The sequence below is a fragment of the Leopardus geoffroyi genome, chromosome B4 (assembly GCF_018350155.1).
Source record: "Leopardus geoffroyi isolate Oge1 chromosome B4, O.geoffroyi_Oge1_pat1.0, whole genome shotgun sequence".
Classification (NCBI taxonomy): Eukaryota; Metazoa; Chordata; class Mammalia; order Carnivora; family Felidae; genus Leopardus; species Leopardus geoffroyi.
The window spans coordinates 78,368,131-78,386,167 of NC_059341.1; the positions used below are offsets into that span (position 1 = coordinate 78,368,131).

At 47.3% G+C, this 18,037-nt stretch overlaps 1 protein-coding gene across 6 annotated transcripts in view; it reads right to left on the reverse strand.

Annotated features, from left to right (window-relative positions):
* Positions 1–4,249: 4,249 nt before the first annotated feature.
* The window catches only part of BIN2 (bridging integrator 2), a 34,318-nt gene continuing 20,530 nt past the window's right edge, over positions 4,250–18,037 (reverse strand). For 5 of the 6 annotated variants that reach the window (XM_045467135.1, XM_045467132.1, XM_045467134.1 and 2 more), the window contains 8 exons: positions 17,005–17,112; positions 16,615–16,700; positions 15,048–15,123; positions 13,506–13,588; positions 9,091–9,811; positions 6,644–6,724; positions 5,191–5,262; positions 4,250–4,383 (listed from right to left, as the gene is read on the reverse strand). In XM_045467135.1, coding sequence (XP_045323091.1) covers positions 4,360–4,383; positions 5,191–5,262; positions 6,644–6,724; positions 9,091–9,811; positions 13,506–13,588; positions 15,048–15,123; positions 16,615–16,700; positions 17,005–17,112 — 1,251 coding nt within the window. In that variant the 3' untranslated portion in view covers positions 4,250–4,359. The remainder of the gene's footprint in view (positions 4,384–5,190; positions 5,263–6,643; positions 6,725–9,090; positions 9,812–13,505; positions 13,589–15,047; positions 15,124–16,614; positions 16,701–17,004; positions 17,113–18,037) is intronic. The other variant, XM_045467133.1, reaches the window with a different exon arrangement.

Here is an 18,037-nt window from a genome sequence, read left to right on the forward strand (position 1 = left end):
AGTAAGTGCTCAATAAATGGTAGCCATTTTTATATTGACTTTCTACTACTTAGAACTCAAGTGGTTTATTCTGCCTTCCATTCCAGTGATACAGACTTCCTTGCTTCCTTATTCCAGTGAGGAGTTCTCTGGTTTTGGAAATCAGTATTTATATACACTGATGGACCGATCTTGTGGTGCATGTTCATTTGGGGAACAAAGACTGACGGAGAAAGTCTCAGAGAATAGAGGCATAGTGTGAGAAAAAAAGCAAAGACACAAATAAGCAAGGGTAGTTGCTTTCATTCCTAAAGATGTTATTTGGTTGGTAAAAAACAGAGGGAAAAGAGTAAGTTGATGAAATTCATTTTATTTAAATATATCTTTAAAGGCACAGTAGGTATCAGTGAGGCAAAAGAAAGCCCATGTGTGGGAAAACTACCAATCCAGCCAAGAAAGACAAAGAAAGTAACATGGAGGCAAGATGTATAGAAGTTAGCCGGTGCCTGGGTGGCTCAGTCGGTTAAGAATCTGACTTCGGCTCAGGTCAGGATCTTATGGCTCGTGAGTTCAAGCCCCATGTCCAGCTCTGTGCTGACAGCTCAGAGCCTGGAGCCTGCCTCGGATTCTGTGTCCCCCTCTCTGCCCCTCCCCCACTAGCGGTCTGTAACCTCAAAAGGTTTGCAGGTACGTGATTTTATCGTGTTGGCACATACCTACCATTCATTTTAAAAGCATAAACATGCAGAAGAAGGAGATCCAATATGCATATGCTCAGCACCTAATTGAGCATAAAACACCAATACCGTAAGCATCAGGTGTATTCTGTTCTTCGGTATAGCCTATATATCCTGGATGTGGCATGTTTCCAGTGTTCTCTAGGTATCTCACCTAGTCTGTCAATACTGTCCTTCACATTACTGGAAGGCAGGGACTGGGTGATGTTCTTGCAATTGATTTTATATGGAGATGCATACAGACAGATGACGAATGGAGCCTCATTGGTGGTGAGTGTTCTCTAAGGATTAAATGCTAAACTTCGGAAACTGGAGCAGCCATTCTTTGGTCAACAGACCTCAGGGGCCTCAGGGCAGGGAATAAGAGATACTCATCTCTGCCCAAGGTATTGGCTTCTAGCCCCTTCTTGTGCTGCTGCCAGGACGGCAGTCTTCTCAATCCTAGCCTTTCCCCTGGACAACTTTACCGTTTTGTAAATCAGGGTAAACGGTTTGGTTCCTCGTCGGGACTATCTTGCCTAAATAAGCAAAATTCTTCGTTAATGCCCAGCATACTGGCCCTTTCTCCTGTCTTCCTGGAACCTCCTGTAGGCCCATATGCAGATGAAGTGTCCATCTCACAATCTTGTAAATATCTGCACGTCAGTGGTGCCTCTGTGGTACCAGTTACTTTGGGTGCTTCCCCCCGCCTCCCCCCCCCCCCTTAAGACTATAAGTCCCTAGAAGTCCTCTCTGGCACACCCCTTTCCTAGGCAGGAAAGCCTTGTGGAGAAAAGGCATGAATTGGATTTTGCCAGATGAATGTGGGAGGGGCAATTCCAAGCAGGTCATGGAAGGCCTTGGACAGCTAAGGGCCTGTATTCCGAGCGTCACCCCTGCCGGTAGCCCTGGAGCATCGTTCCCGGTTGTGATTCTGAGTGCCGCAGGGATGGGATGCCTTGTAGGAGCGGTGTTAAAATACAGGCAGTAGAGGGGCGCCTGGGTGGCTCGGTTGGTTAAGTGTCCGACTTCGGCTCGGGTCGTGATCTCGCGGTCCGTGGGTTCGAGCCCCGCGTCGGGCTCTGTGCTGACTGCTCGGGGCCTGGAGCCTGTTTCGGATTCTGTGTCTCCCTCTCTCTCTGCCCCTCCCCTGTTCATGCTCTGTCTCTGTCTCAAAAATAAATAAACGTTAAAAAAAAATTAAAAAAAAAATACAGGCAGTAGGGCTCGTACAGGGCGACATGCAACCTCTTGTCCGTTTTGGCAGGAGCGACCTTTTGAAGGCTTTCAAATAAGACCAGCAGGATTAGCTCTTAGAAAAACAACTCCTAGGGGTGCCTGGGTGGCTCAGTCGGTTAAACGTCCGACTTCGGCTCGGGTCACAATCTCGCGGTCCGCGAGTTCGAGCCCCGCATCGGGCTCTGGGCTGATGGCTCAGAGCCTGGAGCCTGCTTCCGATTCTGTGTCTCCCTCTCTCTCTGCCCCTCCCCCGTTCATGCTGTGTCTCTCTCTGTCTCAAAAATAAACGTTAAAAAAAAAAAAAAAAAAAAAAAAAAAACTCCTAAATACAAACACTGATTTCCAGCTCCCCAACAGACATATTTACTGGAAGGTCCTGCAAGTTCTCGAGCTCCTTGTAGCCCGTGGTTATAGGCAGAAAGCGTACACTTTGATCAGTTCTGACGCGTGTGGGTACTCATTAAACGATCACAATACCATGGATGTTTCCATCGCTCTAGAAGTGTCCTTGTGCTTCTTTGTCATCCATCTTCATTAGCACCGCCCCGTCGTCCCACCACCCCCACTGGTCTCCCTGTCATCGTAGACGCTGACCTGCCTCTCCATCAACTGGGCCAGATTCTTTCTCCAGGCAGTCTGAGTCTGGAAAGGACACAGTGGCGGAAGGTGGTGGAGGCTGAGTCCTCCCTAAAGGACAGTCCACACATTCCTGCCACAGACACCCATGGGCTGGCTCTTGTCCTTTCCTGTTCTTTTGGTTCTGTGAGCTGCCTGATATCCCTCCAATGTTGTGTTTTTGTTTTTGTTTTTGTTTTTTGATGTGGAGCTTGAACTCACAAACCATGCGATCATGACCTGAGCCAAAGTCGGATGCTTAGCCGACTGAGCCACCCAGGCGCTGCCCCCTCCAACATGTTCTTTATTGCTCAATTGTGGCCGTTTGTTGTTTGCAATCAGAGAACCCGCACGCAGCAACGGCCTTCCTCCGGGGTCACCATTTCAGAGAATGGCACCCCCAAATCCTTGTCTCTCAAGCCTAACCCAGAGTAATTCCTGAAAAACTTCAGTCATGTGTCCTCCTCTAACCCATTGCTAAATGCTGCCCATTCTGCTCCCTGATCAATATTCTGTCTCTATAAAGTTTTAGCTTCTCCCTCATCATTATTTGTCTAGTACCTAGTACAGTACTTGGTGCAGAGTAGGTACTCAGTAAATGCTTGCTGAATGACTGAATTGGGCTGTTGTCCATAACCCCAGACACAAAAGCAAAGATGTAGGAGTGTGTGTTTTTAGGCTGGCAGGAAGTCGAAGGGAGTTTTTAGTGTTTTCACAGAAGTAAATGATAGGACGTGAATCCTGGATTTCAGACTCTAAATTCAATGCTGTTTCCATTATATTATTGTATTTTGTCGGGAGTTCCATTTCTTCTTCCATCCTGCTGAGATGCCTTTTTTTTTTTTTTTTAAGTTTATTTACTTATTTTTGAGAGAGAAAAAGAGCATGCAAGCCAGTGGGGGAGAGGCAGAGACAGGGACAGAGAATCCTAAGCAGGCTCCGCAGAGCCCAACGTGGGGCTCAAATTCATGAACTATGAGATCACGACCTGAGCCGAAGTCGGAAGCTCGACCAACCGAGCCACCCAGGCGCCCTTCAGATGCTTATTTACGCCAAGGACCACATTGTAAACACTAGACACAGCTCTAAAATGCAACCCCTTTCCAAGGGCATTTGCTTATTAACTGAAAGTGAGGGAGGGCATGCAGTAAAGCGTCTGGATTGAGGAAAGGAACCTGTGGCCCCCCTGCAGCATTCTGACTGAGCTGGGGGTCAAGGATGGGACTGACGCTTTCTGAACAAGGGGTACATGCAATACGACCTAAGCGGAGAACAGTGCGCTGGGCTGGAACAACTTTGTGTTAAAATAAGGATCCACACACGGTTCGAATAATACTTTTATTTATTGTCTGCAAATCTGTTCTTCTGGCTCGAGGTCTTGCCAATGAGTGGTGAGTCAAAGATTTGTCTGCTGTTCTTTGAGTACGTGTGGTTATGGGTCTCTGTGCGGATGTGTCTGTCTATAGATGCTTTTGCTAATTTATGGTCATTTTCCGCCTACTTTAATTAACATATAAAGTCTTCTTATTCTGACAATGCTAAAGCCTGAGTTCAATACTCCCCGAGTCTAATGGTTTCTTCTCCCAGGCCTGCCTGCCTCCCTCCCTCCCCTAAGTCTGCTCCTCAGCCCCCATTAATGCTAGATCTTTAGAGACCATCAGCATTCACACGGGTGGAGAACCTAAAAATGAATGCTAGATCTTAAGTCCCTCTGACCTGTATACCCTTGAGCTGAGGAGCTTCTTGGGGAGGTGTGTGCTGCAGGGGGGGGGGGGGCGGGGGGGGGGGGCTCGGCAGTCCCTCTTCAGAGTTAGTCATTTTGCACTGTAGATACCTGGAGAACAAACAAACATGATTGGGTTAGATGCCGACCTGCCCTCTCACCAACCACTCCCGGGGAGGAGGGGGTGGAGGAGCTCAGTTTGCTTCTAGCAAATTGTATTTCTTGTAAGGCACTGGGCTGTACCCAGGGAGGCGATGTAAAACTGGTTGCTGGGATTACTGTAAAGACTGGGTGCAGATACTGTTCATCGCATCATTTGCCATCTCTTTACGAGGACTCACAGGGGAAACTTCTTTTCGTCTTAGTAACAAGAGCTGTTGCTCTCTTGAGGAGTGGGCAGCACGAACTAAATGAGCTGATCATGTTTTCCTCTTCTCCTTGGATGTTAGAAAGTGTTGCAACCACCTTTGTGGTCCACCCCCGGTACTTTTATTTTATAGACTGCTTTTTTGTCTTTCCCTAGTTCATGGCTCCATTTTATGCCATGGTTACTAATATACTTCTGAGTATGCTGTGCGTGTGTACGTATTTACCTTTTTGTGTGCCTTTTATATATATCTCAACTCCTTTTTGAAATAAGTTCCCATACAACTAAACACACATTTAGGAGATAAGGCTACGGCGAGAGGTCCAGAGGTTCAAGGTCAAGGGCTGGGAAACGGGCACAGAAACCACAAAGGCCCAGGTTATTCTTGGTTCCTCTGGCTCCCACCTGCCTGACTTTGCCCGGAGGATACTGTTCACTGCTGGCTTCCCCCTGTAGGCCACGGTGAGGTTTCCAGACTGTAACCAAACCTCTGTCCACCCCTAGTGCCCAATCTTCCCACTCATCCCATTCTGTGGATCTGGCCTCCTTACCTCTTCTTGAGGCTCGGGTGCCATGACGTCGCTCTCTTCTGGAACTGCGGAGACGTGAAGCTGATCTTGGCTCTACAAAAAGAAGAGTTCTGCTGGTTAAGAGGTGGATCCACCTCCCCAGCCTCTCCCCAGCTTAGAAGGGTCTTCTGTGCCCTACACTTTACAAGGGGCAAAGACAACACAAAGGGCAAACGTACAGTGTTGTTTCACTATGGCCTGAGAGCATCGGGGAAGGCTTTACTGTCATGCTGTGTTACAGATCAAGAGACCCAGATTCAAAGGTGAAATGACAGGGAACCGGGTCTTGGGACTCCCGTTGTCTCCCTGATCACTGTGTGATCTGTGTGACATGCATCTGTATATAAATCTATGTGGGAGTCTAGGAGGGTATAAATGTAGGTCTTTTTTTTTTTTAATTTTTTTTTCAACGTTTATTTATTTTTGGGACAGAGAGAGACAGAGCATGAACGGGGGAGGGGCAGAGAGAGAGGGAGACACAGAATCGGAAACAGGCTCCAGGCTCCGAGCCATCAGCCCAGAGCCTGACGCGGGGCTCGAACTCACGGACCGCGAGATCATGACCTGGCTGAAGTCGGACGCTTAACCGACTGCGCCACCCAGGCGCCCCGTGAATGTATTTTTTTAATTGAAATTTAACCTACACACTATAAAATTCACCCGCTCGAAAAGCAGGACCAACTTCTAACAGTCTGGGACAGCCACTTGGAAGTCTGTGGTTTCTCCTTTCGGGGATCTTTCTTCTTCTTCTTCTTCTTCCCTCCTCCAGTTCCAGGCTGTGAATTACCCCAAAGGTAATACTGCCTCCCAGAAAAGTACTATTCTTTCAGAGACCCTTCATTCTCTCTCAGGCAATTAAACAAAAATATGCCTCCTTAGCTGAGGACTGAACAATCCCCCAGGAGAGGCTGGGAGTAAGGAAATACTATAAATCTCAAACATAAGGAGGGGAGGAGCGGGGAGCAGGTTGTGTCCTATATCTCTTTCCCAAGGAGGACAGTGTTACTAGCGCATTCCTCAAAAATAGACAGCATCTCGGCCCCTATAATCGCCCCTCCAATAAGATTACTCCAAAGAGGCAAACCTGTTTTATCCGCCAGAGCCAAAGAGGCCATTCTATTGCTGACCCTATGCCAAAATCATGTAATATGTTACAGTCACACTTAAATTGATCTTGGACCTTCCGTGCCATTGAATTGCTCTTTGTGGTGCAGGCAAGTGAAAAGTGGCTACACTTTACCCATTCAAAATCCCACGGTTGGCCTGTACTTATTCACCGTCCACAAGTCCTGCCTCTTTCTCCCAGTCAGCAGAGCTTCCTCACACGAGAAGCCAACAAGGGGCAAGTTCTAGATCTTGCCCCGTTAGGACCTTCAGTGCCTCACGTGGATCAAGACCGAGGGCATAAGGGCGCTGACGACTTAGATGTTAGTACCTCAGGGGAGTCAGCGAAGCCCAGCTTCTTGTTCTCTTCGTTGTCTTCTATCTTCTTTGCCTTGTCAGACTCTGAAAAAACCTGCAGATCAAAGCGGACAATGTATGAGGAAGTGCCACGCCTTCACACCCTGGATGCCACCCTGGATGCTTTGTCTGTTAGCTGGTGCCCACAGTACTGGCCTGGTGCCTATGTCCAGATACCAGGAGGCTCTCAAGGTAGCCTGGTCAGCCCTCAGTGAGGCACAGGCAGTCACGGGGTGGTGTGAACCGAGGGGCACCAGGAATCTCAGACTCCCAGATATCCACGTGGTTCATGCCCCGGCCTCCTTCATTGCCCAAATGTTTCCTTTGGCCACTCCGTTTACTTTTTTTTTTTCTTTAAATTTTTTTTTTCAACGTTTATTTATTTTTGGGACAGAGAGAGACAGAGCATGAACGGGGGAGGGGCAGAGAGAGAGGGAGACACAGAATCGGAAAACAGGCTCCAGGCTCTGAGCCATCAGCCCAGAGCCCGACACGGGGCTCGAACTCACGGACCGCGAGATCGTGACCTGGCTGAAGTCGGACGCTTAACCGACTGCGCCACCCAGGCGCCCCTGGCCACTCCGTTTAAAACTGCAATTTAGCCGGGGCGCCTGGGTGGCTCAGTCAGTTGAGCGCCTGACTTCGGCTCAGGGCATGATCTCACGGCTCCTGGGTTTGAGCCCCGTGTTGGGTTCTGTTGCTGACAGCCCGGAGCCTGGAGCCTGCTTTGGAGTCTGTGTCTCCCTCTCTCTGCTCCTCCCCCACTCATGCTCTGTCTCTCAAAAATAAGTAAAAAACATTAAAAAAAATTAAAAAAAAAATTTTTTTTTTCAACGTTTATTTATTTTTGGGACAGAGAGAGACAGAGCATGAACAGGGGAGGGGCAGAGAGAGAGCGAGACACAGAATCGGAAACAGGCTCCAGGCTCCGAGCCATCAGCTCAGAGCCTGACGTGGGGCTCGAACTCCTGGGCCGCGAGATCGTGACCTGGCTGAAGTCGGACGCTTAACCGACTGCGCCACCCAGGCACCCCCCAAAAATTTTTTTTTTTTAAAAACCTCCAATTTAGCCTTCGCTCCCTGTGCCTTCCCCTACTTAATTTCTCTCTATATCTCTTATCAACACTAAATTGTAATTTACTTATTTATCGTTTCTTGCCTATCTCCCTTATTCTCCCTACCCCCTAGCCACTAGAATGTAAGATGCAGGAAGGCAGAGAATTTTGTGTTTTGCTCACTGTAATATCCCACCTCCTAGAAGAGTGCCTGGCACATAGCAGGGACTCAGTAAGTAATTATGGAATGAATGAATGAATGAATGAATGAATGAATGAATGAATCTCGGTGCCATCTAGTGAGGTGTCTCACCATAATCTTCTCTATAATGCACCTGACAGGTGATCATATATTCTTAGCTTTCAACAGCAAGGGACGGGGGCTATTTCTCAAGGTGGCCTATCCTATTTTGGTTTTTGGAAGTCCCTGTAAAATTACACACAGTTCTGCCCTCAGAAATCTCATAGAACAAGTCAAATCGCTCTTTGATATGATATAGCCTTTCCGTGTCATTTGAATAGAATACAACTTGATTTCCAGATCCTTTACAGAACTGGTCGCTTTCCACAGGTCTCTTTCTCTGTTTTAACACAATCCTTTTCTCATCCATATCCTCACCTTTCAAAAGACAACCCCTTTTGCCTTACTTTCCCCTGTTGAGTTCCTTCTTCTACGCCTCTCTCATCACAGAAGATGCACCTTGGAAATTTGCAGATGCCATTTTTCTTACTGTAGTCACAAGTATGATGAACTGGAATGAGACCCTCCTCCCTGTCCCTACTAAAAAATGTAAAGCTCAGGGTGCCAGTTGTAGATTCTTTTTCTTAAAAAAAATTTTTTTTTAATCTTTATTTATTTTTGAGAGAGAGAGAGACAGAGTGTGAGCAGGGGAGGAACAGAGAGAGAAGGAGACACAGAATCTGAAGCAGGCTCCAGGCTCTGAGCTGTCAGCACAGAGCCTGACACGGGGCTCGAACCCACAAACTTTGAGATCATGACCGGAGCCGAAGCCGGACCCTTAACCGACTGAGCCACCCAGGAGCCCCGTTGTAGATTCTTTACCTTGGGAACTCCCAGAACTTGGTAGCAAAAGCAAGCAATGAATAAGAATCTGTTCATAACAATAATAATAATATGAGAGATAAGTCCTTTGCAGAAGTCAACCACCCTGAGAGTACAGGTCACTAAATTAGTCGCTATGAATCTGTGAAACGATGCCCAGGACCAAAAAGGTGTCCGAGAACATCCCTGAAACTGTAACCTAATGACAGAAGATCTTATCACCTGGGGCAAGCTGACTGTAGTAAAGGTGATCTACATGGAGGATGTAAAAGGGAATAAAGACTCAACCAGACCCAATCTCACCTCAGAGGACATCAAGGTAGGGGAAGTACAAAGTTCTTCTGGGTTCAGATTGCTGATGTTCTCCTTTTCTCTGGCCTCAGGAGTTCTTACTGGCTTCTCTGGCGGCTGGGGGTCAGGAGAAGCCTCCAAGAGGGCCCTAGGACTGGTGGGCGAGCCCTGTTCAGAGGCTGGAGGGCTGGAGGGGAGGTTCCCCAAGGAGTGCCTGGGGCTGGGAGTGGCTCTGGGCGGAGGCGGCCTATTAGGAGGTGCAGAGGTCCTCTGGACAGGGGCTCTCTTCTTCGGTTGTTCGGACCCTTCACTTGAGGTGCGGGTTCGGAGGACCACTTCTGGGGGAGATGAGGGCTGTTCTGAAGGGAGAAGGGGTCCGCCTGGTGATGGAGATGGGGAGCCGGGGAGCGCTTCCTCTTGGGACTTGCCGTCCTCAATGGTGGGAGAGGGCTGGGCCTGGGCGGGGCCGTTGCAAGCTGGCAGAGGCTCTTCCTCCTCAGAGGAGCCAGCTTCAGACTCTCCCACTTCTTCTTCCTGGTCTTTTAAGGGCTCTTTAATCTCAGCATCATCTTCTCGCTGGGCCAGATCAGATGCCAGCTCTTCTTCACTTGCTGAGATGGAGTCCCCTTCATTCTTCAAAGAAAGCGCGGAGGGACTGGTAGGTGAGGTGAGAGGGCTGGAGACTGCGGATGTTCGAACTGGGGAAGAGATGACTAAAGAGCGTCTGCTGCTGCTAAAAAAGTAAGAGCGTTCAGATTCAGAAGAGCTGAGACCCGGAAGCAACCTAAATACCGCCACGTAAATAACGATGCATGCACATCATAAGAAAATAGAACAAAGCCATCTAAGATATGGGAAAGCTTGGGGACGCCAGGGTGGCTCAGTCGGTTGAGTGTCCGACTTCGGCTCAGGTCATGATCTCACGGTTTGTGAGTTCGAGCCCCGCGTCGGGCTCTGTGCTGACAGCTCAGAGCCTGGAGCCTGCTTCGGATTCTGTGTCTCCCTCTCTCTCTGCTCCTCCCCCCGCTCATGCTCTGTCTGTCTCTCTCTCCTTCAAAAACATTAAAAAATTTTAAGACATGAGAAAGCTTGTATACTTTGCGATAATGCTTCTGTTATATAGTGCAAAAGAGGCTATAACATGTTATATATATCACGATCTCAATTACGTAAAAAAATATATAAAGACAGCAAGACTGGAAAGAAACATAGCAAAATGCTGACAGGATGTTTTCTCTGGGGAAAAGATTCACAGGTGATACACAGTTGATTCTTGTGGACTCTCTATTTGCAAATTCACCTGGTCCCCAAAATTGATTTGTAACTCCAAAATGAACCCTCACGATGCTTTCTTTTGCAGCCAGCCACGGACACGACGCGAGCTTTGAAAAGTGGGTGTCTGAAGGGCACTTTCCCAGCCAAGGTCTAACCAGGCAACCCTCTGCCTGGTTTCAGCTCTTACAACCGCAAACATGTCCTTTTTGCCATGTCTCTCTCAGTGTGCTTTTCGTTGGTGATTTTGCTGTTAGAATGGCCTCCCAAGCAGAGCAGTAAAGTGCTTAGAGCGAGACGACTGTGATGTGCCTCACAGAGGAAAAAATGCCTGTCAGATAAGCTTCCCTCAGGGAGGAGTTATGGTGTTGTGGGCTAGGAGTCAACAACAAGGTGTCTTTCAACAGAAACACACACAAGAAGACAAAGTTACGTACTGATTGGCTGATGAAAATGCTAGGAGTGGGGTCTTATGGGAACCTAACTCCGTGTCTCCCTTAGGAGTAATGGTTCAGTATTCGCTAATCCAGTGGTCACGGTGACTTTATGGAACACAATGACCATGAATAATGAAAACTGACTCTATGCATTCAGTAGGCCGGACACCGTGCCGAGTGCTTGTATGGCCAACGTCAGCTTGAGTCCTCCTCACCTCAGGGGCCTCCTATGTACTGTCTACAAACTGATTAAGCAACCCACAGATATTTACTCGACAGATACCAATTATGTTGGCACAAGGATGGGAGATGGGAATAGGCAGAGAAAGAGAAAAACTTCGTTCTGGCCTTGTGGGAGTTTCTGATGTAAGATAATAAGCTGAGCGACAGAGGTTATTTCTAACACTGACATTCTAGGGTCAGTAGCTTTAGAGGCCCAGGACATAGCCAGAAAAAAACCGCATTTCCCTACGAGGTTCTGGGACATCTTGGTGTCAGTGATAGTAAGTTTCAGACAAATGGACCACTACAGAGAATTCTGTCTCTAAATGCTGAGAAATGGAGAAACAGAATTTTTGGAGCAAAAAGGGAATTCGTCTAGGAAATCTACATTGACCCTTTAGTGATGATTTGTAATCACTAAACAAATTGCTGTAACAGATTGCTAAATGGATAATACAAATAACAAATGTGAGCCCGATGCTTCCTTTAAGTCCCAAGATCAGTTTCACCACCTCCTTTAAAAGTCTACCCTGACCATCCCTGCAATGGCAGATACTTACTTCTCTGGAATTCCTACTGGTCTCATTGAGTACTTATGTGTGCAAGCTTATATTGTTCCTTGTCTCCATGGGTACCTTTTCTGTCCTTTCAACTTTTGGTAAATCACTTCAGGGAAAGGACAAGTCTCCTATGTCTTTGGGTCTCTAACTCTCAGCATAAAACCTTGTAGGTAGAAGGAATCAAAGGCTTCAGAATGAGAAAGTGATCACATTCTGAGGGACCACTGAACTGCTTATGTTTACCAGCATAAAGAATGTATGAAGGCAATAGACAACACACACACACACACACACACACACACGCACACACGAGAAGAAAGTCATAAAATTGAGAAGATATTTGCAATGCATAGCATTAAAGTATTAATATCCAGAACAAACAGAAAAAATACCTCCTATAAATCAATTTTAAAAAAGGGTAAACAGGGGTGCCTGGGTGGCTCAGTTGGTTAAGCATCCGGCTTTCGCTCAGGTCATGATCTCACAGTTTGTGAGTCTGAGTCCCACATTGCGCTTACTGCTATCAGGGCAGAGGCGGCTTCAGGTCCTCTGTCCTGGTCTCTCCGCCCCCTCCCCAGCTCACGCACTCACTCTCTCTTTCTCGAAAATAAATACACATTAAAAAAATTTTAAGAAAAAGGTAAGCAATCCAAGTGAAAATGTGAAAACAAGGTTAAACTGGAAAGTCACAGAAAGGAACCTTAAACGGCCAGTAACACGAAAAGATGCTCAAGGTAACCAGCGATTGTGGAGTCTGAGTTAAATTGCAAAAATTCCACTTCATACCCATTAGTTTAGAAAACTAAATAGGTCTGACAGTGTCATATGTAGCAAGAACATGGAGCACTGGGGGCTTTTACTACTCCTGGTGAGTTGTAAATTCCAGCAGTCACTTGGGAGAGCCATTTGACAATGACAATCCCTAGCAAGGCTGAAGAAGCCCAAATGCGCAGACTACGACTCAGCAATTCCCCTCCAAGTGCACACCCTACAGAAACTCTTGGTGATACACACAAAGAGAAATGCAAGCTGTGTCCGCTGTAACATTATTTGTAATAGCAAGAAACTGGAAAACAACCCAGATGTCTATCAGCAGGAGGACAGAAAAATAAATTGTGGACAGCCACACAACAGCATCCATCACAGGGGAAAGGAAAGACAAGAGCTGGTAACACGTAGCAACAGGATAAACAAATGTCACAAACGGTATGAAGAGAACAGAAAGAAGTTGCAAAAGAACACTTCAAGTATGATTCCAGTTTATAAAGTTTGAAAACATGCAAAACGGTATTTTCTGTGCGTGCGTGTATGTGTATAAGAAAAGTAAAAAGACATGCATGGGAAAAAGAAATACGAAATTGAAGACAGTGGTCACCTTTGGAGAGGGGGCAGGAAGAGAAAGTGAGTGGGGAAGGGACACCGTGTGCTTCAATAATACATATAGTAGCTGATTTCTTAAATCTGGTGGTAACTGCATGGCTATTTATTGTATTATTCTTTTTTTTTATTGTATTTTTTTATACTTTTAGGGATAGCTGAAATATTTCATACAAAAAAAAAGAACTTATAGGAGGCATAATACAAACAACAAAGTGGGGTGCCTGGGTGGCTCAGTTGGTAAGGGTCTGACTTTGGCTCAGGTCATGATCTCGTGGTTTGTGAGTTTGGGATTCTCTCTCCCTCTCTCTCTGCCCTTCCCTCCCCTCTCCCCCCTCTCTTTTTCTTGCCTGTGTGTGCACGCGTGCTCTCTTTCTCAAAATAAAACCAAAAACCCAAAAAACAAAAAAACCAAACCCAAACTCTTTACAAAAAACAAGTAACAACCAGCGTCATGCACATGACCGTGAAGGGAAGGCCAGGACCGGGGATGGAAATGGGAGTGCTGCGAGTGTTCACAGGACAAGGGAAGCAGCCAAGAGTCTCAGAAGTTGCTCACCTTGATACTCCCTTCACCACAAAGACCTTGTTGGAATGTTGCTTCTCCAGTTTGCTCATCACCTCGTAGAGACTGTGGTTCAGCTAGAGCCAGCAAGAGAGACGGTTGCTAGCCAGAGGGAACCTGAGACTGGCATATCCCTTCTCTTCTCCCTTTCAGACAGTTCCCCAGATAAAACCTCCCCACCCTTAACTATAAAACTCCTCCTCATCTCTTTTGCACTAGTGTCTAGGGTCCTGTCCTGCCACCCCTTCTTCCTTGACTTGTCTGTGTCCTAAGTTCTGTCTCTTCCATCAGACTGGCAGCTCCCTCCCTCAAGGCTGGGTCCTTGATGTCTGATGTTTGAGTTGAGGTTCTAGCTTCTCTCAGGTAATCCAGGCAATAAAAACCCATTGTAATATTAACGAGGCAAACCATAATTTAGCTCAAGAAACTGCGGACAGGAACATGTGGATGTGTGCACGAATTCAGTTAATGTTGTAATAGCAAAGAGTCTTGGAATCCCAGGACTAGAAAAGACCCCATGAGGTCATGTTGTGTGGCTGCCTGTCACTGCATAGGACTGGCCTTCTCCATTCACGCCCAACTACCTGAGAAACCCACCTGTGTTTAAACACCGCCCTCCTTGGGGCGCCTGGGTGGCTCAGTCGGTTGAGCGTCCGACTTCGGCTCAGGTCATGATCTCACGGTCTGTGGGTTCGAGCCCCACGTCGGGCTCTGTGCTGACGGCTCAGAGCCTGGAGCCTGCTTCCGATCCTGTGTCTCCCTCTCTCTCTGCCCCTCCCCCGCTCTCACTTTGTCTCACTCTCTCAAAAATAAATAAATGTAAAAAAAATAAAAAATTAAAAAAAAAACAAAACAAAAAAACACCGCCCTCCTTGCTCCCTAGCAACAGAAGATAAAGATTTCCACAGCCTGGGACTCCTGGCTGGCTCAGTCAGTAGAGCATGTGACTCTTGGTCTTACGGTCGTGAGTTTGAGTTCTGCATGTGGCACAGTGTTTACTTAAAATAAAAAATAAAGGGGCACCTGGGTGGCTCAGTCCGTTAAGGGGTTCGTGAGTTCGAGCCCCACATCGGGCTCTGTGCTGACGGCTCAGAGCCTGGAGCCTGCTTCCGATTCTATGTCTCCCCCTCTCTCTGCCCTTCCCCTGCTTGTGTGCGTGTGCTCTCTCTCTCTCTCAAAAATAAATAAGCGTTAAAAAAATAAATAAATAAAATAAATAAAAATAAAAGATTTCACAGCTTGGTTCCCCATGTCAGCTATTCCTTCCAAAGGCCTACCTCCTTTATTCATCTGAAGCTCAAGTTTGGCTGCCATTATTCAGTTGTTAATGGAGATGGGGAGGGGCCTCTGAGGCAGGTACAGGTGCTTTAACCCAGTTCAACAATGTCAGTCAAGTGCTATTATCTCCTCATGAGAAAAAGGTAAAAACCCGTGCTGCCAATATCAATATTTAATGAGCTTATGTAAGTTAGGGCTACTTTCACATTTCCTAGGAAGACCCACCTAGCTGTCCAAATTCGCCAAGATGTTTCTCACCTTGCTCATCTCCCTGTAGAAGACATCCCTCAGGTTGGAGATGTTCTGGAAGATGGTCACGTAACAGCCAATACGACTATCAGGGGCCAAAAAACAAAAACAAGACCACATGCAGGTGAGCGATGGTAAAGGAAGTCTTTGAGATACAAGGGAGGAGCTTAAGCCAACACCAGTGGACACGAAGAGTCCTCAGAGAAAAGCACCCTGCACCCTAGACTCAGGATGTGATCTGGATTTGTCAGGGTGAGGCCAGCAGCACACTGGGCTCTCAGAAGAGTGGGAAGGTCAGGGGAGACACTTATCGGCCCAGCCTGATGCCAAAACATGAGACCTCTAGGTGCGTGAAGCTATCTTGATCCAGGCCCTTTAGGTGCTAACGTAGATATGAAAGTACTCTAAAGACTTTTTAAAGTGCTGTAAAAATATAAGGCCATACCATTATAATTATTATCATAAATAATTATTCTTTCTCATTGTGCAATACCTGGGCTTCGATGAAGCCGAAGGCACATTGGCAGAATTCTACTGTGAGTGAATGGGGGAGATTTACATTTAAAGAAACTGTATGAAATTGCAGCGCTATTTAAATTAGGAGTCACCCTGTTTCCGATTCTGTGTCTCCCTCTCTCTCTGCCCCTCCCCCGTTCATGCTCTGTCTCTCTCTGTCCCAAAAATAAATAAACGTTGAAAAAAAAAAATTTAAATTAGGAGTCACATAACTGGTGTCTTAGAATACGTGTAGTGATTAAAAAGGCTTCACCAGGGACGCCTGGGTGGCTCAGTCGGTTAAGCGGCCGACTTCGGCTCAGGTCATGATCTCGCGGTCCGTGAGTTCGAGCCCCGCGTCGGGCTCTGTGCTGACAGCTCGGAGCCTGGAGCCTGCTTCACATTCTGTGTCTCCCTCTCTCTCTGCCCCTTCCCTGCTCATTCTGTGTCTCTCTCTGTCTCAAAAATAAATAAACATTAAAAAAAAAAAAGGCTCCATTATACAGAGACTGATATTAAGTGGCAATATAAAATACCGACTACAGCCTACAGCTGCCATTACAGCATATCTCGTACAATGAAAAGTCGGACACAAAGACAATTTCTACTCAGACGCCTCCTCCCAATGTGGGAGATTTACATCTACAACATGTTTACCTCCTGTGAAGCAAAGACATCATTAATAGAAATAATCATCCCGTGGCTTAGCGTCTCCATCGAGCCGGATGTTCGTGAGCCAAGCCGGCTTAAGACAGCACACACTGAGGCACGGAACCATATACTCCTGGCTCGCGTGATGACGGCCATCTACTTGCCAAGATCGCCCCTGTCCCAGAAGCACCTTGCCTTTAAACTGGAAAAGCTGGCAGGGCAGGCGTGGTTAGCTCTGTACCGCCGGTGAAGTAAGCAGGGTCTGGGGCGATAAGGCAGCTTGCCTAATGTCACCCAGCAAGGCAGTGGCAGGGCTGAGGCTACACATCCCACCCTTGCACCAGAGCTCAGGTGACACGTTTGGGTCGCCAGGTAACCCGGGCCTCCAGCGGCCCCGGGGTCCAGGCCTTTTCTGAAGGTCAATCATTACCTGTGATACAGAGCGGGCAACTCCTCCAGCAGTTCCTGGTTCAGGTCTTCAAACACACTCTGGGCTTTGTTGAACTCTTCCTCTGCCTAGGGGGTGAAACAGACAGGGCCGTTGCACTCAGTCCCGGGTCTAAGGCTGGAGAGGCTGTGTCTCCTTGATCCTCTGCGGCTTTTCAGGGACTTCCTGGGAACTGAGTCTCTCTTTCCCCAGACCCGTGCCCTCCCAAGCCATGAGTGTTTGACTATCCTGAGAGCATTGGTGTCAGGGAACACAGGGTTTCTTTCAGGACACGCTGGATGCTGGATTTATCGTTTTTAAACCCAGCCTGGCCCAGCGGGAGGGCAGGAAGGTTTTATCAGGTGTTTTTTGTTTTTTTGTTTTTTTTTTTACCTTGGCAGTCTTGGCCTCATCTTTCTTCTTGGCATTCTGCAACGCCTCCAGGTGGTGTCGGGCACTGTCATAGTCCACAAGTTTCCGACCCCGCTTGGCAATTCTTTCCTAGCCCAGAGGTAGGAGAGAGGCCTCGAGAGTCACTTTTCGGTGGCCAGGATGCAGGTGACAGAGTGTCAAACACAGAGGCACGATGACTGGGTCCTATTATCGCATTGCACTTTCTAACAGTTTTGTGCCCAAGGGATCTCCCTCGCTCTTTGGAAAGAATGGGAATTCTCGGGGGGGGGGGGGCAGAGTAAAGGGAAACCCTACAGAGCATGTGGAAGCCTGCACTAAACATCACTACTTCCTATAAACCCACTAGAATCTGGTTCAGCCTCCAGGAGACATGGCCTTGAGAATCTAACTAAATTCAAAGTCAGGGGTGCTGGGTCTTACTCCCAGTGCTGCCACTTATTAGCCCCGTGATGGAGGGCAAGGCACGTCTCTTTGGGAACATCAGCAGCCTCATCTGCCCCTATGGTGTTATTTGAAAGCTCAAACGCGGACTATAAAGTGCTTTGCAAATCCTGAAGCATAATAAAAATGGTAACTTGTTACGTGCACTGAGAGACCGTCTACTCAGTCTCGTCCAAACTACGTATTCAATCATGGATTTTATTCATGGATTTTATTTTATTTAAAAAAAAATTTTTTTTAACGTTTTTATTTCTCTTTGAGACAGAGAGAGACAGAGCATGAACGGGGTAGGGTCAGAGAGAGGGAGACACAGAATCTGAAACAGGCTCCAGGCTCTGAGCTGTCAGCACAGAGCCCGACGCGGGGCTCGAACCCACGGACCGTGAGAGCATGACCTGAGCTGAAGTCGGCCGCTTAACCGACTGAGCCACCCAGGTGCCCCTCAATTATGGATTTTCAAAGGACTAGTGATGATCTGGCCCAGCTTCCTACTGAACATGTGGAGCTGCAATATCCCAAATAAGTAGTTTACCAATTTCTGCTGGAACAGAGAATGGACAATTCCCAATTT